The following is a 24,001-nucleotide window of genomic DNA, read 5'->3' on the forward strand; positions in this document are numbered from 1 at the left end:
ACATCAAGGAAACTGTTTTCTCAGGTTTGCATAGAAATTCTTTTTCAGTCAAGACAGCAACATCAGATTATTGAGCTTCTGCTGGAACATTCCTGAACAAAAAACACACACACACACACACACACACACACACACACAGTGAGAGGCAGGCAGACAGAGACAGAGAAAATCCTGGAGCTCACAGAGTTGGCACAGACTTACTCACTCAGGGTTGAGTCACTTCTCACACAGCGTCTAACACACAGCACAGGTTAAAATGTGATGTGAGAAGTCAAACTGGCAGAGGAGTGGAATCTGACCGCCCGTCTCAAGGTGAGTGAAACATTTTTTTCCTCTCATCTGTTTTAAACTTGATGCTTTGACTCTTAATATAAAAATAATTCTAGTGAAGTTTGTTACACTTTAAATCTGCTGTATTCAGAACTCACTGGGTTATAACAGTGAGCTCATGCATAGATTGTGCATGTCCTCATGGTGACTAAAGCCAAACATTAACCTATTCAGGTTTTAAATGTAATAATTACTGGCACTGTGTAAACAAAGATATCAGACTGTGTTAAGAGACTGAGTCATCACTCAGTCATCACTGGCCAGACATCTGACACACACAGTCTGACAAATGTTGTTCATCCATTTATAGTGTCAAAGTGTCAAAGTGTGCTGCAGTTTTGACTGTCTGTTTGTTACAATATGATCAACAAGCAGCAGCCTTTCAGTTATTTTACCTGTTGACTTTCAGGAACAAATGTGTCACCATTATGTGCTTCCCCTCTTTGCTGATGACTCTGCCCGTTACATATGACACAATGTTCCTGTCAAAACAACCCGAGCACAGTCATTACCTTCCAGCCGTGTGTTTCAACACATCCACTGATCAGAAAGTAGAAGTTAAGAGGTTCCAAAGGATGATTCTAACAATTGGCTGATTACTGATTTCACACTTTTGAGGCTTGGCTAGTTATTAGTGTCAAGTCTCTGAGCCCTGTGGGCCACTGAGCAGCTCCGCTGGAGTAATTGGGGGTTGACAACATCACTCAAGCGCACTTCAGTGGTGATAATGAGCGGGGAGGAAAGTGTGGCTCTTTCAGTTTCTCGACCCAGATTTTTTCTTGTTGGTTCAGGGATCGCACCGACTGCTTGCTCTGCCTGGGGGCCACTTTTGCAAAATGACAGGAGGCCAGGGGTCGACTGCAGCAGCTCTGCACAGGTCAGGTGTAGGCAGGAGCGTTTGTAGGATCTGAGAACATTCGGGACTTTGCCTGTACCTCTGTCAGGGGGTCCAGAGGATCTTCTACTGGCACCCTTTAGATAAACAAGCTCTTTTTTTTTATTAAGGACGCACTGACTGTGAAAATCTGGGCTGATACTGATGTTTAAACTGACAACTTGGCCACCAGTCGATACTGAACCTGGTGCTTTTTGTTGTTGTTTATTTTGTTTTTGTTCTTATTTATTTGCCATCTGGTGGCACAAAAATCTGCATGACAATCTTCAGTTAAAGTCACTGCTTCATTACACTCACTTTGAATGAGCACACATTTAATTGAACACATTTACCAAACAACCTTTAAAATAACCTTTGACATATGTTTTTTAAATAACTGCTTCAAAAGCGTTTTAACTACATACATCAGAACTCCCTCGTGTTTCTCGCCCAAAAATACATTTTAGAAGATTACACTGAACACATCATACCAACGTTATAATTTACCTTTGCACACTACTCATTTTTACTTAATAGAGCTTAAACGCATCATAATATAACTTGATGCATAACAGCTAGCAGCTAACAGCTAACAGCTCACATTAACTGGCTCTCCTCCTGCCAACTTTAACACAGATGTGTTGTTATCAGAGTTTATGGCGTCCTTTCTTCCCGTTGGCCTCTCGAGGAAGATCCCTGTTCATCTCAAGCGCATTTGTTATTGTTCCTGGAACGACAGGATGCATTTAGTCTCGAGTCCTGCATTTTAGCGTGAGCAAAGTTGATGTGATGTCATTCTATTTGCTGATAGGCTGATAGCGGTCAATAAGACGTGATGTGTGGCCAATAAACTGGTGGGTCTCCACTCCAGTGTTGTGGCTCCCAGGATAACACAGTTGAGTATTCCAAGTACAGTTGTCATTTTGTGACTTTTCTCTGCACTGAAATATCCTCAGAAATAGAGCCCTGCGCTGGAGCCCGAGGCCCGAGGGGCCCGACGGCCTGACAGCCCGAGGGCCGGGCTTCGGGCCAATTACCACATCATTACCTCGGACACGGGCTGGGCTCGGGCTTTTTTTTTTTAACCTGCCAATTAGAGAGGTGTGTGTTTGTGTTTAACTGATTTAAATGGCAACACTTGAACGCAGCAGCCACTTTGCCTCTCCCTCTCCGCTGCACGTCACTCATCATATTGTAGCGTCCCCGGATGTGTGGAAGGATGACGCGGTTATTCGGCAAACCACCGTTACTGAACAGTACCGGTTACTGTTGGCCGTCTCGTCTCGTCTCGTCTCGTCTCAGGTCGCGGGGGCAGCAGCCTCAGCAAAGAAGCCCAGACAGTCCTCTCCCCAGCCACCTCCATCAGCTCTTCCGAGGGAACCCCGAGGCGTTCCCAGGCCAGCCGGGTGATGTAGTCCCTCCAGCGTGTTCTGGGGCGGCCCCGAGGTCTCCTCCCTGCTGGACATGCCCGAAACACCTCCCAAGGGAGGCGTCCTTACCAGATGCCCGAACCACCTCAACTGGCTCCTCTCGATGTGGAGGAGCAGCAGCTCTACTCCGAGTCCCTCCCGGATGTCCGAGCTCCTCACCCTATCCCTAAGGCTGAGCCCAGCCACCCTGCGGAGGAAACTCATTTCAGCCGCTTGTACTCGCGATCTCGTGCTTTCGGTCACCACCCAGAGCTGTTGGCTGTAACCACGCCAAAACAACCATAATGAAAGGAAATGAAATATACCCACTTATGCCATTAAAAGTGCTTAGATAAGGTCAGAAGTCTATAACTGCACAATGTAGACCTCCGACCTTATCTGGGTATATTTCGTTTCCTTTCAATATTAATATTATTTAGAAAAGTGTTTGAAGCATTTTGGGGGTTGTTTAATTGATTATTTTGTTTTTTGAAGTGACTGTGCGCGATGCAACTGCAACAGTGCGCAGCAACAGTTGACAGTTCTCACTAAATAGGAGAATACAGTCATTAAGTTAAATAAATTCATATTTAACTTTATCCTTTCAATCAAAATATAATGCATGTAGCTTAATACCATGCTAGAAACCCCAATTAAGCTATTTTAATGTCTGCAACATTAACAGCCTACATGTTGTTATGGGAGGTTTAAAAAAAAAAAAAAGTCAGGCTTTTTTTCGGGTTCGGGCATGAGAATTCTGAAAACCTGTCAGGCCGGGCCGGGCTGGGGCTCCACCCCCTCGGGCCAGGGCTGGGGCCCAGATAATAGGCCCATGCAGGGCACTACTCAGAAACACTGAAGTGATTGGCAGGAAATTCACCAAAGAATAGCGTGCAATAATTATTGATCGAGTGTCATCAAGAAAATTTCAGTGAGTTCATTTTATGACCACATATCTGTAAAACTAATGACATAACATGACATTATATATGCGTTGCTGTCGGGGTCTTATGATGGGATTGGTTGAGGATTAACAGTCGTCACCTGTGAAGCTCATTTCAGTTTGTTCTCTGCCTGGCTGAAGATGTTTGTGGAGTTCCTCTACACACAGTGAGGCAGATGTTGTAAATGTTTTTTGGAAGAATCCAGCCTGTGGGTCTTATTGACATTAGCAGAAGTTGTGTCCGAGACTTTTTTGGGACTTGTTTATATTCTGAAGTCACCGGATCCCTGCTGCTGTTTTGACCTCTTCAGTCTATCTAAACTATTTCATGCTGCACAGCACTGTTTGTATCAGTCCTTCACTTTTTCTTTTTACGTTGTGACTTTAGTTATTTTTGAAGGTCATTTTGAACAAAGCAGCTTTTAGTCTTCCCTTTTTATCTCTCACTTCCTGGAGAATGTGGTGCTGCCTTGACCACACATGCCTGCTGTGGTCACATATATGTTGTTGACTTGATGGGAAGCGAAGTTCAGACTTCCAGTTAGAGCTGGAACAGTGAATTCTTCTCTGGACCACTTTAAGTTTGAAAGCGACCACCTGTTAATCCACTTTGTCTGGCATGTGTGTGATATGACTAGGCCAGGAAAAAGGCAGACCCTCAATTGTTCAATCACGGAGCGCAGGACAGTGGTACAGAGGTGGAGTCAAATCACACTAACGCAGTACACAGTGTTCTGTGCCAACCTCCCTTTTGGAGGTCACACAGGATGATGTTTAGATTTCTGTGAAATAATGACGTTTTAGTGATGAGACAACCTTCTTTCTATTTTTGAAGCCTTGAAACTGTTGTTACTGAGCGACTACAGGACTCATCTCTTTCTGGTTTTTATCCCTGAAAAAAAAAACATCATGTTAAAAAGAAAATGCAGGATCATCCCCATGTGCCAAACACAGTCACCAGAATAAATGCTGGGATTGTTCATATCTGAAAAAAAAAAACAAAACGGAAATGTTCCATTTGTACATCAGTGTATGGTGGAAACTTTTAAACTTTGCATTTCTTAATATTTCAGCAACACAGTGATTAATAATGTGGTTAGGTACCAAAACCACTTGGTCATGGTTGGAAAGATCATGTTTTGGCTTAAAATAGCCGTTCTTAGGGACACAGTGGTGGATGGGTCCAACAACCAGCGACTTTCACCCAGGAGACCTGGGTAAACGTAACCATGTGTGTATGTTGTTGAAAGAAAAAAAACATTAGTTCCCTGTGTTGTGCTTTTATTTTGACAGAGACTGTATCAAACTGCACATTTCCTGTGAAAACAGAAGTGTATTTTGAAAACAGACAATGCATGTAACAGGCTGAAGTTGACACGGCGTCCCAGCACGACAAGGTAATATAGTGATAGTAATGTAGGTCATCACACTGGTTCAACATGTCTGATGCAGGTGATGAGAAGGATCTGTTGCCTACTGTGACTAATGACACTGATGATAGTAGTCACACCTGTGACATTCCTGTTGTGACAAATGAAGCACCTGTTGTGACAAAGGTCTGTAACAGGGATACTCAGCTTGCTTGGGGGCCACTTTTGTGAAATGACAGGAGGCCAGGGGCCAGTTAATAATATCAAACATTAATAATATTTATCACATAAAATGAACTAACAAGGCAAATGTAGTCGCAGCAGCTCTGCACAGGTCAGGTGTACGCAGGGGCATGTCTAAGGTATCAGGACATTTGGGCTTGGTGCCAGATAAGCTCTATTTTGATGTTTTTTCAAATGAATCCATTTCTCACATTAGTGGTCGGTGGGCCAGCTGCCACCTTGTCATGGTCCAGATTTGGGCCATAAGTTGAGGATCGGTGGTCTCTAATGTTTCAGAGTGGGATTTTGTGACGTCAGTTGCTTTTTCCGAGAGCTGTAAGGACGAAGATGGGAACATTTTTCGACAGCATGTACAGGAAGTTGTTTCACCTTTGGGATTTGACTTGTCTCTTCCTCCTGAGAGATGATTTCCTGCTGTCTCTGTTCCCATCCCCAAAAGTTAATGAGTCAGCAATGTTCATCCATCCTTTCCTTTTTTTATCTAAAAGATTGCATTATGCAGATTTAAAGGGTCACTTCACCTACTTTTCCCTGGAAGCATCTATGCACATAGGATTGGTTTTACCGGTGTGTCTTCACTGTGGACAGTTTTCATAGAATCTATTTTCTAAAAAATAATAGTTCTAATAAAAACTGGCAGTTTATCCAAAATAATGGAGGCACTGTCTCTCAGAGAAAGCAGCTTTTTAAAACTGAAGAAAAAAATCAGTGCTTTGAGCAGCAGAAATGAAATTTATTTCATCGTATGTGGGTGGCAGCAGAGACACCATATCAAAACATCCAACAAGCAGAGCTGTATCTGTGGTTAAGTAGCACCAGGTGTGAGTGGGCAAATGGTTACGAAAAGGAAGAAATCACTTGATGTTTGACATGAACAACCCCAGCTCTTAAACATATGGAGAGTGTTTGTCAGTGGAGGACAAACACGATGACCAGTTTCTCAGTGAAACAAGAGTGCAGTGGATGAACGTGTCGTACAGAGGCGGTGGGCGCAGTGCTGCCAGCTCATGTCAATGAAAGAGCTGTTTGCCACCGACTATTGACTGCTGGGTAAATATCATCCAGCGAGCTGACGCCATTCATGGCACATCAGAGAGATATCATGGTTTAATCAATGATAGAGCCATTTGTTGTTTCTTTCATGGCCTGGTTGCTAATTTAGTGCAGCACTACTGCCTCACACCATGGAGCCAGAGGGCTGCATGTACTGTGCATTAGGTTGCTGCGGACCACACAGTGCCAGTGTTAGAGCACGACTCTGAAACACCTCCTCATCCTCATCCTCCTGCCTCAGCCTGAATACAGTAAGTACAAACGTTCAGTCAGACTGGATTGTTGTCTTTTCTTTTATTTGTCTTTGTTTTGGCTTCAATGATGAAGACAGAGGTTTAAATGTGATTTTCCAATATCCAACACATTTTCATGTCAACTCATCAAATACTGACGCTCTGTCAGTGGATCTACACGTCAAGATATGATGTGTTTGGTGCCCTCCCACGTCAGCTTTGGGTGTTCAGGGACCAAATGTCACTTTACACTTGTTACGTGATTGTGTCTGATCCAAACACACTGCTGTTTTCACAGGAAATATACACTGCTGCTTGTTTAATACACTACAGCCTTTTAAAAATTAACTTACAGCACAGGTAAAACACTTTTTCAGTTTTAAGTTTACGTCCTGAAGTTTAGGCAACAAAGGCATGTGGTTAGGTTTAGAAAAAAACATCATGGTTTGGTTTAAAAAAGTCACAAACATTATGGCGCTAACGTAACATGCTACACATGCTAGTACACCACGTTGTCGTCAGAACAACTCAGCTTACTTTCAGTGTCACAGGAAACAAACAGTGAGCTCTTGGTTGAAAGTCTGGAGCTTTTCTGCTCTTTCTGCTCGAGTTGCCAGCAGAGTCAGAAACAGCTGCAGCCAGATGTGTTTCATACACCACTAAGGGCCCATCTGGGCTTCAGTATCTGACGCTGAGGGCCACTGACAAAGTGTTGGTTTCTGATGAGTTGGGAGTGAGAACTGGGCTGAAATAACCAACACATCGAGATCAATGAGAAAATTTGCCCGTACCAGAAGTGACCTTAATGACCTGGGATGTTTATCATAAAAAACATAATTGTTGGATCTACATTTACACACAATATGGGGAACAGCGGGCTCCTGGGGGAAAGTCCACGGTTTGTTGGATCCAACCACTGCCCCTCCTGCCCGCCCTACAGAGACCCTCCTGCTCCTTACATATACATACACACACACACACACACACGTCATTACCAGCAGCGTTTCAACCTGACACTGTCCAGCAGTGTATCTTACCACTGCGACAGGTGATATTTGGCCTCAGGTGTCTGACGCCGAGCCCTGAAATCACTGACAAAGTGTCGGTATTTGAAGGCTTTAGAATAACATCTGGCTGTGCAGATGGTCAAATGGTGATGTTTCCACGTCCAATAGGAAAACATTAATCATTTTGTTGCTATGAAAAAAGCAAATGCCTGCATTATTGTTTTATTTTTAAAAATAGATTTTTGACAGTATATTTGTTTTGCTGTGATCAGACAGCCACACTGTGACGACCACAACATTTTTCTGTTTATGTATATCTGCATGTAAAATCCTTCTTGTCTCATGATCTGAAGCCTGTGAGGTTTACAAAAGCCAGCAGTCTTTCTCCAAGCTGTCTTTGATCGCACATGGAGGAGGAGCCTTCAGGACTTTATTGTAGAGAGTCAGGCGTTGTAGTATAAACAGGGGGCGGAGTCAGAATGCTCTGAATGAAAAAGATGATATCTCTTGATTTGAAACCAAACTGTCCATCATGAGTCCAAACACTCTCCTGTGTCTGCTGCAGGGACTGACTTCCTCGTGAATGACATGGCAGTCTAATTTAAGACCGTTCTTTCACAACGTCACTTGTCACTCTCTGTGGTTTGGAGAGGAGAGGAGCTTTCAAACAATGAGCCCTGCTGTCACACTGAAACATTTCCAGTTGTGCTGTTTGCTCCTTCTTATCACTCGACTGACTCAGGGAGATTTAGTGTCAGTTGGCAACCTTGTGTTGCAACACCCGTTCAGCTGGGTCCATAGATGAGCAGTGTCACTGTTGCCAGGCAGCCTCAGTCTATAGATCTGACACATGACAGGATCGGTGAAAGCTATCGCTGGGTTGCAGAGAAAACAAATATTTTCCTTCTCCTCGTGCTCTTGGGGGATTTCCATGTTGTCTTTCCAGCTCATACTATATGAACCTGGCAGTGGGCCAACCTGCACGTGAACAACATTGACTGGGGAAAGGGCCATATGTTGTGTGCACACAATGAGCCGCATGTGTGTATGTTTTAGATTGCCTGACCTCAAAATCTAAGGACCTGTTAACTTCAATGTGTGCTGAGGCTGAGGTGATTGCAACACACCAGATCAGTGGAGCTGCAGTGAAAATCAATGCAAGAAGAAATGAAGAGCAGCATATTTGTGCACATTCCTTTCAGATAAGGCTGCGTGCACCACAGAACAGGAAGCTGCACATGCATGAGTCACTAAATTCTCTACATCAGATCCTGACACAGAAACTCTGTCAGGCAGGTTAATATCAAACCAGCTGGAGGTCCCACAGGTTTGGTTGACCTCCCTCACCTCGTGAAACAGAAGAATTCGCCTCTGGCAGCTTTTGTGTTTTTTCACCTGAGTCATGAGCAGGCGCTTTGTAAACAGAACGGACCACAAAGAATGACTTCAGTGTCCTCAGAGCTTGATGCGCTGACCCATGGTTGAAGGCTGACTTGCTGGAAAGATAAACAGACATGTGCTGGTGACAAAAAGTCCACAGTTTGATTCTTTCTAAAGTCAGATTGCCCATCAATGTGGGCTGGAGATGTGAGACTCGACCTTTGAGCTGACTGCTGGCAGACTTTACTGAAAGACCCCCTCTACTCAGGAATGTGTCCTTCTTCTGTTTATGTCCCCTAAAATGTCTGACTTTGACTGAACTGACTCGTGTTCGTGCAAAGTTTGTCACCAGAGACGTGTTTTTACATTCCCCTTCTGAAGGCCGTGATGAATGTGCTAAAACCTGACAATCAAACGTATGCTGCGCAGGTAGATTGGTTGTGTCAGCAGCCAATCGCTGTCTAGTAAGGGAAACACAGGGTCCACTCCATTTCAGTGCACCTGAGCGCTGCTTAACACGTAATGGCGAGGGCCTGGAAAGCTGCTAAGATGGAGTGAAATGTTTAAGCCAGCAGCAGCAGCCACATAACTGTCAGCTGACAGCAAACAACAGTGTCAGCCTACAGGACAAAAGCCATGGCAGCTTTCTTAGTTCCTACATGGACAGTCATGTTCAAAATATGATTTGACGTAAGTCTGAATGACATCATCAGTTCCCTCCCTCATCAGTCTCCCCTGATTTGTTTTTGTTTGTACGAGCCATGTGGTCATGGTGAAATTTAGCAGCAGATCTGATGCAACTGCCAGTGATGATACCGTGCAGACTCCACCTACTTGGCGCATCGTAGGTGTACGCCGGCATGGTCATAGAACGGATCCACACAGAAGGGAGAACAGACTCCAACGAGTTAGCATTAGCATAGTGAACGGCGTGATTTTGGGCTGTCGCAGACAACAACTGATACTTCTGGGAGAAACATGGTGAAATCTTTTGCCTTTAATCTAAAACAGTGGTCCTACAGTGAATCACAAACACAAACATGGAGGCTGCACCAAAGTTCTGATGTGGTCTTGTCTCTTGGACTTTGTTGGGAGCCGTGTTTTGAGTGAGCTGGAGACAAGAACTGGCCTTTTGGCTAAATCCTGAATACAGGGAATTACAGTAATCTGAACATGACGAGATTAAAGCATGGATGACTTTTTTGAGGTTCGCTTGAGATAATAAATGTTTGACTTCGACAGTGTTTCTAATTTGAAGACATTAAAGCTCGTATCGCACGATCTTGGTTATTTGTATGTTGAAACAGAGCTCAGAGTCAAACATGACAACCAGATTGCGGGCAGAATGTTTTACATTCCAGGAGAGGTTCCCAAGGTTCTTTCTTAAGTCAGAGGTCAGATTTTGGGGCCAAATAAAAAGACCTCAGATGTGGACTCATTGAGCTGGAGGAAATTCTGTGGCATCCAAATATCAGAGAGACAGGCCATTACATGACAAAAACTGTCAGGGTCACTGCCAGTGGAACATAAAGTTGAATGTCATCGGTATAACTGTGGAAACTAATATTATTCTTACAGACTATCAGTTTTTATGTGCAAAAGACAAAGAACTCCAGCTGAGATCCAGCTTCTGAGACAAAATTGCATCAACTGCCAAGCTTTGTTATTGCAGCGTGATATTACAACATATTTTACAGCCTAGTGCTGAGTTTCACTAAGTCAATATTATTGATATTCATCTAATCCGCTGTCAGTTTCCAGGAACACGGTGTCCACTGTTGACCACACCAGATAGCTGAGGAGTGTTTCCTCATTGAAGGAGCATCTCAGTGGCTGTTTCCTCACACACACACTGTTTATATGTCAGAGAGGGAAGACGATGTCCACACAGTCAACACAGTGCACCGTTAATTCATTCAAAGACTCACAATCCATCACATTCCATCTCACTCCTCATCCCTCACATGGCTGAAAATTCCTGAAGGAAATAAATATCTAATGTGGGTTTTATCTGATAAGAACACTGGAAGATCTACCAGCAGTATTCACCATCTTCCCCTCAGTGTGCTTGTTCCTGCAGCTGCTGTAAAGTGGTTTTAATTGAGCTCTGAATCAAAACAGAATTAAATAAGATGCATTGATGCCCCGCTCTGCTTTATTGTCCCAGCTGCCACAGATGACCTACAATATACAGGGAAACAATAAAGTTCTACACCACCCACATCCGTACACACGTAAATGTTTATTCAAGTCACGTCAGTTCTGGACGAGATAAAACTAACACTGTTTGTTTAACGGGGGTTATAAAGCTGGACGGCTCCTCCATGTGAGGACCAAAACAGTGTGTAGCCTTGGAGCAGCAATATAAATAAAGGTTTAGGAGAGGGGATTTGAGAGAGTCTGCGTTAACAGCCTTAAGCAGGAAACTAGTCTTGAGAGGGTAAGTAGTGTGCAGTGGATAATGCTGTGAGAGCTGCTGTTGAGTGGAGGAGCAATGAAAATGCCTGATTCATATGGATGACTGTGGTGTTTTTGCTGCCAGAGAGCACATCATGATGTAGATGAAGGTAGAGCGATGTGTGCTGTGTGCTGTGTATCTTACGAGGTTCACTTACCCTGCAGGACAAACTAAATGTCAGTTTAATTTGCAAAGGCACATTTATGATTTAATGAGAACTGATGGAAAATTGATCAAAGGTCTTGGAGGGTAAGAGATTAAGATTTGCTTCTTTCCTCCGTCACATCACGTCTTTATCATCTTGATTTCTCTGCGTTATCTCAGTGCTACATTCAGTCTATTGGGGTTTCTTTGACTGGAAAAGTTTGAATAGAATAGAATAGAATAGAATAGAATAGAATAGAATAGATCTTTATTGTCCACCAGGGGTGAACATTTGTCTTTGGGTCACCAGACACAAGAGACAACACAATAAAAAGCAGACAAATAGCCACTACGACAAACATACAAGGTCATTACAAAATACTTAACACATTAAATCACCTCACGTTGGCGTCTCTCTGTGGTCTAAAACTCATCAGTCACCTTGTTGAGTTAAGGATGCTGATGGCACTTGGGATAAAGGACTTCCTAAATACATTTTCAGTTGTCAGAGGGACTCCACAGCGTCTCCCAGAGCTCAAGAGCTCAAACTGGCTGAGGAGAGGAAGAGAGCTATCTGTTAAAACACACTCACTTTCTTCCTTGTCCTCTCTGTAAAGAGTTGGATCAAAGGCTTTTGTGGCTTACCAACTATTTTATTTGCCATTTTACAGTCCCAGAGAGTTTATTCTTGGATGTACAGTTAAGATGACCGAACCAGGCAGGGAGGTGAAAAGTTAAAACGCTCTCAACCATAGTTTTGTCCACTAATTCTAAAATCTGCTGACTGCAGCTCAGTTCAAACTGTTTTAGAACGCTGCAGAAAAAAGTATCAGCGATGTGACCTGGCTGAAAGTGCAAACTACAACGGAAGTACAGAGCGTCATTGACTAGAGATGATACGCCGTCTCGTGGCGGTCACTTCCTGTCAACTGGCAGGTTTTTACAACATTGCAGAATGGTGCATTGCCAGTAGTTTCCCGTTTCAACTGTCGTTGCAAATCTTTGTTCTGAACTGGGCTTAACACTGAGGCCATTAAGTTTTCAAAGAAAAACAGAGTTGCTTTGAACATCTCTTGAAAATATACTCAGTATTTCCAGAAGAGCTCATGTGTGAGTCCAGAACTGTACCAAGGTATTTCAAGTTTTCCATCATGTTGGCCATCAAGTGAAACTGGTTCTGTCTTCAGATCTTGTTTTGTGCAAATAATCAATTCTTTGGTCCACATTCATTTCTAACATGCCCAAAGTGTGGGCCAGGTAGGCAGCTTTAGCTGATGGGTCTGTTTTCTGTAAAAGACCAATAAGGCCATGTCATCAGCATATTTAAACAATCTAACATATTTCTCATTCATCATAACTTCCTTGGTAAACAGAGAGAATAGAACAGGGGAGAAACACATCCGTGTGGGTCGCACGTCTGACATGCTCCCCCCTGAATTTTCCCTCTGTTTGCAGGAATAGAGATCGTGGTTCCTGCAGGAATAAGATGGCAGTTTATTTCAGAAAACTGGTGAACTGTTGTGGTCACAGTTCATTTTCACTCAGCACAAGTTAATGAGCTACAAATACGTCTGCGTTCTGCAGATTGTGACTTTTATTTGATTCAATGACATCCCAGATCAGGATATGATGCCATATTTGAACAGCTACTTTGCATATTGTCACACATTGGTGGACTGTCCTTAGAGGGGGCAAAGACTACCAACATTATACCTGCGATACGTGCTGTTTACAGCTGCTCAAGTCAATTAACTTGGGAAAAACAAAGGTCACTTTAAATCCTAGTAGTTATAGTGGGATGTAAAGGGGAGAATCAAAAAGAAGACAGACTCAGTGAGAAACAGCAACAGATGTGGATCAAACACCTCGGAGTCAGCTGATGCTAATGCTAAAGCGTTGTGTTAAACAGGCCTCAGCTTGGATGCAGTCACAATGTGCTGTGACAACTTCTCGCGCACGCCTACATTTTACATAGGGTTACTATGGAGACACGAGTGTTACACACACGCCCGCTACATGACGCGCAGGCATTGTGCGCTCCGCTCACACAACGCGTTCACACGTCTTATCAGTACGCGTGCACAGCGCATTACAAACGCTACACATACACTACACCTGCATGTCTACGCACGCACGTCCGATTAGCAGAGTTAGCATAGCGATGCTACGTGTCACATGTCCGTAACACAACGCGTTGTTGCTTCAACAGCTGACCCTTTTGACCCCTATGATACATGACGTGTCTACGCACGTACGTCTAATAACCACACGTCTAGGCGTGTGCAGGCATTGCACACACAGTGCACGCGAAGCAAGTACACGGCGATGGTTGCACACACAATTTACACGTATCAAGTACGCAATGAATGCAGTGTGTGTGTGTTCGCTATATATGTCATAGCAGTAATTTTTATTTAATGGTAAAAAATAAACAAATATCAGAAGTAAAACTTCTCAGTGTAAAGAGAAGCGTCACTGTCAGGCAGGTGTGCCTCCATTCTGGGGAATTTCTGTGCTGACAGATGAGTTAGATGAAGGTGAGGAAGATGAAGAAAAGAGGATAAAAAACACAGAAAGAAGAAAAGAATAGAGCACAAAAAGTAAAGGGAAAAGTAAAGTATATCTTCCTGAAATGCACTGGGAGAAAGGTTAAGACTGTCACAAAAAGAAAATGAGCAGGGAACGTACTAATATTTCAAACTTGTACTCTGTATATCTCTGGGGACAGGCATAAACAGTTTCATGTGAAAAAAACAAAAGTCAAACCCTGCCTCCAAAAACAATTTGGGTCAATGTTCTGCCATACAGACTGAAATGCCAAAATTTAATCTCTTCTTTTTCTTTTTCCTTTGCAAGCCTGTCAGCATGATTTGGAAATTGATTCATTTTAGTGCTCTCCTCCTCGGAGCACTCACATCCCTGACTCCATCTTCGCCCACCACCACCGCTAACACTGACGGAGGACCCTGTCACATCGACAACTCCGGCCGCTCCGCAGACTGTCTGGGAAGACAGCTTGACAGTGTCCCGTGGAGACAATTTCCATCCACACTGGAGAACATAGATCTCTCCTACAATAAACTTCAAGCTGTTCACGCTGACGACTTCCTCCACCTCCCTCGGCTTCGTATTCTTAAGCTGCAGTACAATAACATTTCACACATTGACAATGATGCCTTTAAAAACAACACGCTGCTCGAGTATCTTAACATCTTCAATAACTCCCTGCAGGAAATTCCTGCCACAGCTCTGACTCCTCTTTTGAATCTGAAAGAGCTCTACATGTCCAATAACCTTTACAGACATGCCACTTTGGATGAGAGCTTCTCCAGATTTGGCAAACTCCAGGTTCTGTCTATGGGGGGCCCTCTGGTGGCGGGTCTGAGGAAAGCTGATTTTCAGGCCCTGAAGAACATCCAGTTACAAGGCTTTGCTATCAAATGTTCCTCCAATCTGAGTTATTACGAGCCTGGAAGTTTAAAGGTCATCCAGACGAAGCAGATGGGCTTTGATATGGCCATAGATCAACGGCCAAACGCTCTCCCTCACATGCTAAGTGACCTCGCCAGCAAGACCTTTAGCGTCATCCAGTTCCGCAACCTCTTTGAGTTCATGTACTACATGGGAAAAGAGGACATTTTCCAGGGTTTAAAAGACATCACAGCCCATCAGCTCATCTTTCACAGAGGAAAATACAATGAGAATCTCATGAGGATGGCTTTAGTGAACTTACAAGTCGCCCCCATCAAAAGGTTGAGACTTCAGTACATCGACTTCGCCCGGTCACCCACATTTGTTGATAGCGGAGCAGGATCCAGCGTCACAGAGCTCGCACTGGATAAGTTGGATCTTTGGTGAGTATCTTCTCATTATAAAACATCATGTAGCAGTGTGAACCATAATTCATATGATGTGAAATTTAGATTGTCATAATGTCCAACGTGCTCTCATCCTAATTCCTCACATATCACCACTTTGTCAGTGCCGTTCACATCTACATATGATGCGCTAGGTCAACACATCCTCACTGTGACCTCGTCACATGTCCACGTTTGGTCATGGACTTTCCACGTCCACATATGACGTCCAAGGTACCCTGGGTGTGTTGGTTGTTGACGTTCTGGGACGCCGTGTCAACTTCAGCCTGTTACATGCATTGTCTGTTTTCAAAATACACTTCTGTTTTCACAGGAAATGTACAGTTTGATACAGTCTCTTTCAAAATAAAAGCACTACGTCAGTACAGCACCACGAATTGACGTTTTTGACACTCACACGTAGTTGGGTTTAGAAAAAGAACAGGGTGTGGCTTTACAATCTTATGGGAAGCAAACACCAGCCTTGGGGATAAAAGTTGGTGGTTGTTGGACCCATCTGCAACCCCTCAGACTTTTGCCCCATTAACTTAAGTTACCTCCCCAAACACCACTGGGCGCTGTGAAACAATAGCAGAGACCGTCTGCGTATCGTGCTGACATGAAAGATCAGCATTTTTCGTTGGTTTCCGACACAGGAAGTCACTTACCAAGCTCCGGTGTTTGACAACTTTGGAGTAAGACCAAACTGCCTTGGTATCCTCCTGTGCTGTTGACATTCTGGGATGCTATGTCGATTTACGCCTGTTACATGCATTGAATCTTTTCAAAATACACTTCCATTTTCACAGGAAATGTTCAGTTTCTGCTTGTTAGATGCATGTAGTCTTTTTCAGAATAAACATACAGCGCTGGTAAAGCTACCTTTATTTCATACTTCATCAAAAGCATGCAGTTATGTTCAGATAAACACATCATGATTTTGCTCAACATTCATATGGGAAGTGAACAGCAGGCTCCTGGTTGAAAGTCCAAGGTTTATTGGAACTATCCATTGCCCCTCCTGCATGTCCAATAGGGACTTTCCAGCTCCTGAAATTAGGTTGTCACTGGCAGGGTTTCAGACTGACGCAGCCTGGTGGCGTATCATACAGCCTCGAATGGTGGCTTTTGGCGCCGGTGTCTGATGCTGAAATCACCTGTAACCTCCACATGTTATCCACCATTTCTCCCATTCTGCATGTAAACAAACTGACTGGCATGTCTCAAAATGGAGGCAAGCCCCTGACCGTTTGATTGACACCTCGCTGAGCCAATAGGAGCTTCCAGTGCCTTTGTTATGGTCTGAATAGCCAACCAGAGCCTGAGCTGAAGGAACACCTTTCCTGAGCTGTTTAACTCTGAGGACTGACTGTTTGCTTTTCACGTGCACATACAGGAACATTACAAATCTCTGTTTCTTGCAGGTATATCAGCAATCCTGACGTGCTGAGATTCGACTGGCGCTTCACCTGGTTCAACAAGATTAAGGAACTGTCTATTCAGCATGTCTACTTCAACTCGGTGCCTTGTGATGCCTGGGTGGAGATGGCAGGTGTAGAGTCTCTAGATGTCTCCAACAACCGGCTATGGAACGAGTACATCTTCAACCAGCGGTGCAATTACAGGGGCGCCATGCCAAATCTTCACACCTTCAAAATGAGCACCAATGACTTGACCAGCTTAAAAGACTTGTCGTCTCTAACTAGGGAGTTCCAGCAGCTGCAGGTGTTGGATTTTAGCCACAACAAACTGGGATCTGCTGAAACTAGTCAGGGCTGCGTTTGGCAGAAAAATATCACTCGGCTCATCGCTCACCACAATGAGTTTGTAAGTGTAGCCCTGCATTGTCTACCCACCACAGTGCACTACCTGGACCTGTCCTACTGCAACCTGGACCAGCTGGACATGACGTACTTTGAGAAAGCCACCAACCTGAAGGAGCTCCTGCTGAGTGGGAATAAAATCAAGTTCATCCCATCTAAGTGGACGAGTCCATCCCTGCAGTCACTGGCTTTGGATGGGAATTCATTTGGTCTGATTAGCAAAGCTTCCTTCCAGGACATGCCTCAGCTGTCCCACCTGATGGCAGGGAACAATCCCTACCACTGCACTTGTGAGCTCCATGCTTTCGTCGAGGACACGATCTCAAAGGGGAAGGTGAACCTCACAGACTGGCCTCAGAACTACAGGTGTTACCACCCAGAGGCCCTGCTCAACACTGTCGTATCCAAATTCCTCCCAGGTCAGGTGGCGTGTGATATCAGACTGGTGATCATCATCTGTGTCGCAACCACCACAGCGGTGATCTTGATACTAATGCTGATTTGCTATATTTTTGACCTCCCGTGGTACACTAAAGCCACCTATCAGATCATCAGGGCCAAGTACAGAGCTCACAAGGAGAAGGCGGCAGGGGAACTGGGGGCTTTTGCTTATCATGCCTTCATATCCTACAGCCACTGTGATGCAGACTGGGTGAGGGACCAGCTCCTGCCCTGTTTGGAGAACAACAGGAACCCCTATCGTCTGTGTATCCATGAGAGGGACTTCATGCCAGGAAGGTGGATCATCGATAACATCATTGAAAACATTGAAAACAGTCGAAAGGTAAAAAAAAAAAAAAAAAAGTTCTGATTTAGAGTTTTGTTTTCAACATGCAAAATTCATAGAAATTAAAAAGGAAATCAAGAAAACAAAACCAGAATACTCAGCAGACATATCCAGTGAACAGCATAAGCATTTCGAGTCTGAAAAGGAAGAAGGTGAATACTTAAACCCATCCTTTAATATTTTATCAATAAATGTATTATCAACTACAAATATAGGGCCGTACATATGCCACATCTGTAACCACCTGGAAAACGCAAGGTCAGACACTGGGTGCCACTTTTGTGTCTTGTCTGTATCGGCTTTCAAGGGCATGGCAGTAGGTTGCGTCACAGGTTGCTAAGCAACCTAAACAACACAAAAGTGGACAAGGTCCAAAACCTGATCACATTTGCTGGTTGAAACTTGTTTATTTATGATTAATAACATTTGTAGTTTGATATGGCAACAAATTTGACCAATGTTAGCAACAGTAACAAGCTAAAATGTTGTTAATATGAAAGTACTCCTTTGAGGACACTGGGACTTCGTTATTGTTGAAAGTGTTTAGCTTTTATACTTATCAGGTCCTACTGTTCCCAAATAGCTATAAGAAAATAAACTTTATACCAAACAAAAATTCAGGTCTCAGGAGGATAGAACGGTCCAAGTCAAATACAACAATACAGAATCCAACACAACCCATAAGTTTTCATATATGTGGAAGAAAATTGTAATTCAGGTTTTCTTTGTCTCCATCCTCAGGTAATATTTGTCCTCTCCCGGCACTTTGTTAACAGCGAGTGGTGCAACTATGAGCTGTACTTTGCTCAGCAGAGAGCGATGGGAAAGACCTTCAGTGACGTCATCCTCGTGGTGAAGGAGCCCATTGATCCCAGCTCTTTGCCCAGTAAGTACTGCAAGCTCAAGAAGATGCTGAGCACCAAGACGTACCTGGAGTGGCCCCAGCAGGCCAACCAGCAGGCGTTTTTCTGGGAGCAGCTGAGAAGTGTCCTGGGCAAGCCTGCAGCGACCCAAAGGGGGAGGTTCAGTGTGAAGAGCAGAACCTCATCTGTGGGAGGTGTTTCTGTGATTGGGCCCCCTGTGGAGGACAGGAGGCCAGAGGTGGGGGACACTAATGCAGACAAAGAAGCAGCACTCGAGAACAAAATCATTAAGAGGGATAACGATGAGCTGTTGAACCAGAGACAAATCCCTATGGTGGCATTTTGACCAAAAGGTTAGGAGAAAAAGATCCATTTCTTCAGTATTGCCTCAAAGTCTGAACTCAGTTAACCTTTTGTGTGTGGGTTATGCCAAAGCTGGGAGCAAAAGCCAGCGTCTCATTATGATGACAAAACACGATCCCCCGCCTGCCTGTGGCATTCTGTCATGTTATCCCCAAAGGGGTGAGCTGATGCCCTCTGCTCCGCTCTCCCTCTGAGCGTCTCAAGCTGGGTGCCCAGCTGACAGCCGCTGAAAGGCCAGAAACTCAACGGCTCAAATGAGATCTCCCATGTTGCACTCTGGATAACAAGCGAGGTGCCAGGAAGATGTGGTGACAAGGGCCACATTGTGAAAGGGCCGTGCTCTGTTACACGCTCGGCCCTCAGAGATATCAGATCATAAGTGTTCCAACTCTGATGTTCCAGAGCCGAGTCAAAGGCCACACGGGATATACGATACCAACACTTCACAGGAATACAATGTGTTTGGGGGAACTGGAAAGATAAAATCTAAATCAACAGCGAACTTTGGATTCAGCACTCCATGCTAGCTCTTGAGTATGCACACTTTTTCTTTTTCTTTTATTTAACCAGAAGGGTCCTACTGAGGGACAACATCTCCTCTGCCAGTGAGTCCTGGTCAAGATGGGCAGCAAATAAAAAGCTTCAAATACAAGAACAAACATACAAAACACAGCAGACACAAAACATACAGGAATCAAGGGCTTTAACAGGAATCATGGAAAACGGTGATGCTTGATCAAAGCAATGATTTTGTTCCTTAAAAAAAATTATTTTAAATTATTTTTAAACATGTCAAAAAAGGGGAAAGATTCTAAGTCAAGTATGTCCAGAGGCTCATTTAAGCATGCAGGGTGTGAAAAGGGCCTTCATTTTATAGTTGTAGTTTACTGATGTATGAACAGAGGTTACATAAAACCAGAGTGAGCGTCCTCTACTGACCAATCAGACTGCAGGGTTCACAGCTCCACCTTTTAGTACCAGATCTGTGTGCTAGGTACCCCAACAGAGGGGGGACCAAACATGGGGACGCTAAGGAACGCTTCTGTTGGGACCATCCACAACTTTCACTGTGGGAACAGAAGCAGTGCGTATCATACTGAACTGAACTGGGGGGCTTAAGTGATAGCTAGCTGGTACAATAGCAACAGTTAAAGGGACAGTTCACCCCTAAATCAAAACTACATATTTGAACTACATACTCTGACCTGTAGTGCTGTTTATCAGTCTGGATAGTTTTGGTGTGAGTTGCAGAGTGCTGAGATATCAGCTGCAGAGATGTCTGCCTTCTCTCCAATATAATGAAACCAGATGGCACTGCAAAAATTACATTTAAAAAACTTCAGTGTCTCTCTCCAAAAATCATGACCTGGTTGTTCAAAATAATCCACAGAACTTTTCATGAGCAGTGAGATTTTTCTTTCTACCAAACTACACCCGCCAACTGTACCACCGCACTCATGGAAGCATGCATCTGCTCATGGACGAGAGGCTCATGCTCGTGACAGCGTGGGATGTGAACATTACATCTCACTGGAAAGACACGTTGCTGTTGAGGTTTTCAAATGTATCTTTTTGGAGCTTTGAGCAGCACAAGCCGAGCACCATCTGGTTCCATTATACTTGAGAGAAAGGAGGACTCGAGGTACAGTATCTCCAACACTCTGCAGCAAACACCAGAACCATCTGAGGTGACAAACACCCCTGCAGGTGAGAGGAAAGTTCTATATTTTTGATTCTGGGGGAACTGTTCCTTTAAGCATACAAGTCAGAAATAAGGAAGTTATGAGCCAGTTGCCATTAAAGGGCTGATCCAAAACAGATTGGCTTTCTGTCGGTCTGCTAATGTTTCAGGCTGGCTGCCTCTGTGTTTGACTGTGTTTACATGTACAGATACATAAACCATTATTTGACTGCTGTCAGTTATCTTTCTTCACTTGTTCTGACTGAGCTGTTTGTCTTCAACCTGTGAGGTCACTGTTTTATTAGGAGGTCAGCAGCAGCATTGTTGTGTTGCTTTGCTTTAACGATGACTTTGAGCTGAGCTCACATGTGCCATGATGTTTACTGTGGCTTGAAAACATTTGAAAAAAAAAAAAAAAACAGTTTTGTGTAACAATTTAAAAACTTTTCATGTCTTGAGTTGAGTTTACAGATAAAGCCATTTGTAAGGTCTGCAGATGGCCAGTAGATGACACCACTGAACTTTTTATTTTCTTGTTGATGTCCCACAGAGACAGACAGAGACGTGACATGTAATAAATGCATTTCCTGAATATAAGGCTTGCTGGCATGAAACACATTAAATCAGTTCTATAAAGTATTAAACATAATCGTGTGCAGAATCAAACATGCAAAACAGACCTGTTTATTCTTTATGCAGACTCCTTGTACTCTGTGCTTCTGTATTCTCTGCTCATGTTTTCACATTTAAAATACAGCATGTGCCTCAGTTTCATAACCTGTAAAAAGCTGGACATTTATCATTCTTGTATAGATGTATTTGTGTGTAATCAAATAAAACCATGTCTGTTTTAGTTACTACTGTGAAAATGTGATTATGTTGGACAACCATCACACACCCGGCATCTCTGCAGCTGGTTTCAGGCCAGCTCTGATCAGTAATCAGAGATGGTCGCTTTGGTTTCCAACTCAGAGAGAGCTGAGAGGCTCTTTGACACTCGTCCAGTTAGTCTCAGTTAATCAAGTCAAACGACGGGTTTCATCTTTACTTTTCTTTCAAACCAAGAATTTTAAATTTGTCCCTGATCTGCCAAAGTTTCATGTTTTCATCAATAATGTAGAAAAATGTTAAATCAGGAAACATTGCTTTGTTTCAGGAACAGGCCAGTTATGAAAGATATTTTTAAATCTCCATTTGCAGACACCATCCATCCATCCATCCATCCATCCTTCCTTCTGTTATATTGTATATGAAATATTGTGCTGTGTGCACTTTTCTGCTTGTGTGTCCCTGATGAAAAGCTAAAAGACTCTCGAGCTTTACCAGATGATGTCATACTCTTACTGTTACTGTTTCTTTCCGCAGCTCTGTATGAAATGTACTTTGAGGTCCAGGGTTTAAATTTAAAGTTGCAGCATGCAAATATCCATAAAGCCTTTATACAGCTCACCTGGAGATACGGATGTAAATCAGCCCCGGCGGTTTGCATTCACTGAAAAGAGGATTTCAGTTTACTGGCCTGCACCTAATTTGTGTTGCTACTCAAGTTCTGATGTCATTCAAACATAATCACTCCCTTAATTGCAAATGATGTTTCAGGGAAGCATTAGTCATACCTACTAAACATAAGTGAGGCCTAATAAAATGAATACAGGCAGCAAACAGGCTGAAGAAATCCCTTCTTTTTACCTGTTTCTCATGTTATTTGTCAGCAGACAATCAGTTCCATTGGCACAGCGTGTGTGCACGTACAAGGACTTTGACAGGTTTTATCTCACAGTGTGCGTCCACAGAAACAGACATGACGGCTAACAACATGGACAAAGCTGTACACATAAAGGCAGGGAACAGATATTATTTAATATTTTCTTGACTACAGCAAATAGGTGGATTTATATACGCATGTATACGTCCTCATCGTACAGCATGTAGGGTTTATATAGACGGTGCTATGTACTGTAAATCCTGTTTACAAAGCTCTTAATGGTCTGACCCCGACCTACATGGCAGACCTCCTAACTCCTTATTCTTCCCCCATGTCCCTCAGGTCAGCTGACCTGGGGCTCCTGAATGTCCCACGCTCCAGATTCAAGCTCAGGGGTGATCGTGTCTTTGCTGTGTCGGCCTCCAAACTGTGGAAGAGCATCCCAGTCCACTGACTCTTTTAAGTCGCGGCTCAAAACCTATTTTTATTCATTAGTGTTGATGTGCCTCTCCCTGATGTGTGCCTGTGTGTGATGTGTCTTTGAATGTATGTATGTGTTTATAGCGACTTAAAAAACCTACAGGTTACCCGTCATCCTGCCAGAAGACAGTGTTGCTATTGTATGTTTTCACCCCAACTCGGGAAATGCTGCTGGTTTGTCAGTGGACCTACATCATCAACATACGATGCCCTGGGTGCCTTCCCAGATTTCAACCAACTGAAACTTCTCCCATGTGCCAAGCACGTACTGTAGGAGGAATACAGCTGCTGATGTAGGAATGTGAATGGTCCTGTCTAGAACCAGTGATTGGTTTGTCCATTCTGGGCTACTGTAGAAACATACTAGCCTGGAAATCCAGACTCAAATCTAGAAAGATTTTGAGTCACAGATACACCCTTCCTACCCAAGGGGCGGCACTAACTGAGGCATATTAAATGCCGCTGCACACAATTGGATAGCACGATGGCCAATCAGAGCAAAAAACAAGATGACGTATTCATTGCACTAAGCCCCATGTGTTTGCCGACCAGTGGGGCTAACTGATATATTATGCTTTTGCCATATCCTGTCGTCAAAACAGCAAAAACGTCCTTCCTGGAAGCGAAGACTTCTAGGGCAGTCTTCTGTTCCTCTCTCAAGGAGAAAGATAAGTGTAGTTGGCTCAGTGTTTCTTCCAAAGCTAAACTGAATGGACGCGGTCCTTCGGCAGCGGCCATCTTGGCTGTTTACTTTTCGTCATCATGTTATGCCCACCCAGAGCCCGCCTCTGTCAGATAGGCTGATCTGATTGGTCCAATGGCGATTCAGCGGGCTCTGCTTGTCGGGGCCAGATCCCTGTGCAGAGCAAATTAGAATTTGCTACGGGCGGGGCATCTGGATTTCCAGGTTTGAAACATACAGTAGCCCAGGACGAACTCCGTGGCAGTAGATATACCACCAAATGGTTCATTTTGAGGTTATGAAAACATTTCAAACA

The 24,001-nt window shown here is 43.8% G+C and overlaps 2 protein-coding genes across 3 annotated transcripts in view; one reads left to right on the forward strand and one right to left on the reverse strand.

Annotated features, from left to right (window-relative positions):
- Positions 1-24,001, reverse strand: part of LOC125892608 (cathepsin S-like) — an 853,108-nt gene that overhangs the window by 192,608 nt on the left and 636,499 nt on the right. The gene's annotated exons all lie outside the window — the stretch shown is intronic.
- On the forward strand, positions 46-22,780 carry tlr18 (toll-like receptor 18). Of its 2 annotated transcripts, none has more exons than XM_049582621.1 (4): positions 46-312; positions 14,301-15,298; positions 16,726-17,908; positions 18,653-22,780. In XM_049582621.1, exons 2-4 carry the CDS (start codon positions 14,310-14,312, stop codon positions 19,118-19,120), a joined length of 2,640 nt encoding a protein of 879 aa, XP_049438578.1. In that variant the 5' UTR covers positions 46-312; positions 14,301-14,309; the 3' UTR covers positions 19,121-22,780. The 2 variants fall into 2 exon arrangements, with proteins under 2 accessions (XP_049438578.1, XP_049438579.1); XM_049582622.1 differs by lacking the exon at positions 46-312 and adding an exon at positions 11,142-11,282.

The sequence above is a fragment of the Epinephelus fuscoguttatus genome, linkage group LG8, assembly GCF_011397635.1.
Source record: "Epinephelus fuscoguttatus linkage group LG8, E.fuscoguttatus.final_Chr_v1".
NCBI lineage: Eukaryota > Metazoa > Chordata > Actinopteri > Perciformes > Serranidae > Epinephelus > Epinephelus fuscoguttatus.

Coding starts and splice junctions, on each gene's coding strand:
- tlr18 (XM_049582621.1), top strand. CDS start 14,310: ATGATTTGGAAATTGATTCATTTTAGTGCTCTCCTCCTCGGAGCACTC. Junction 15,299..16,725: donor CTGGATAAGTTGGATCTTTG/GTGAGTATCTTC, acceptor TGTTTCTTGCAG/GTATATCAGCAATCCTGACG. Junction 17,909..18,652: donor ACATTGAAAACAGTCGAAAG/GTAAAAAAAAAA, acceptor CTCCATCCTCAG/GTAATATTTGTCCTCTCCCG.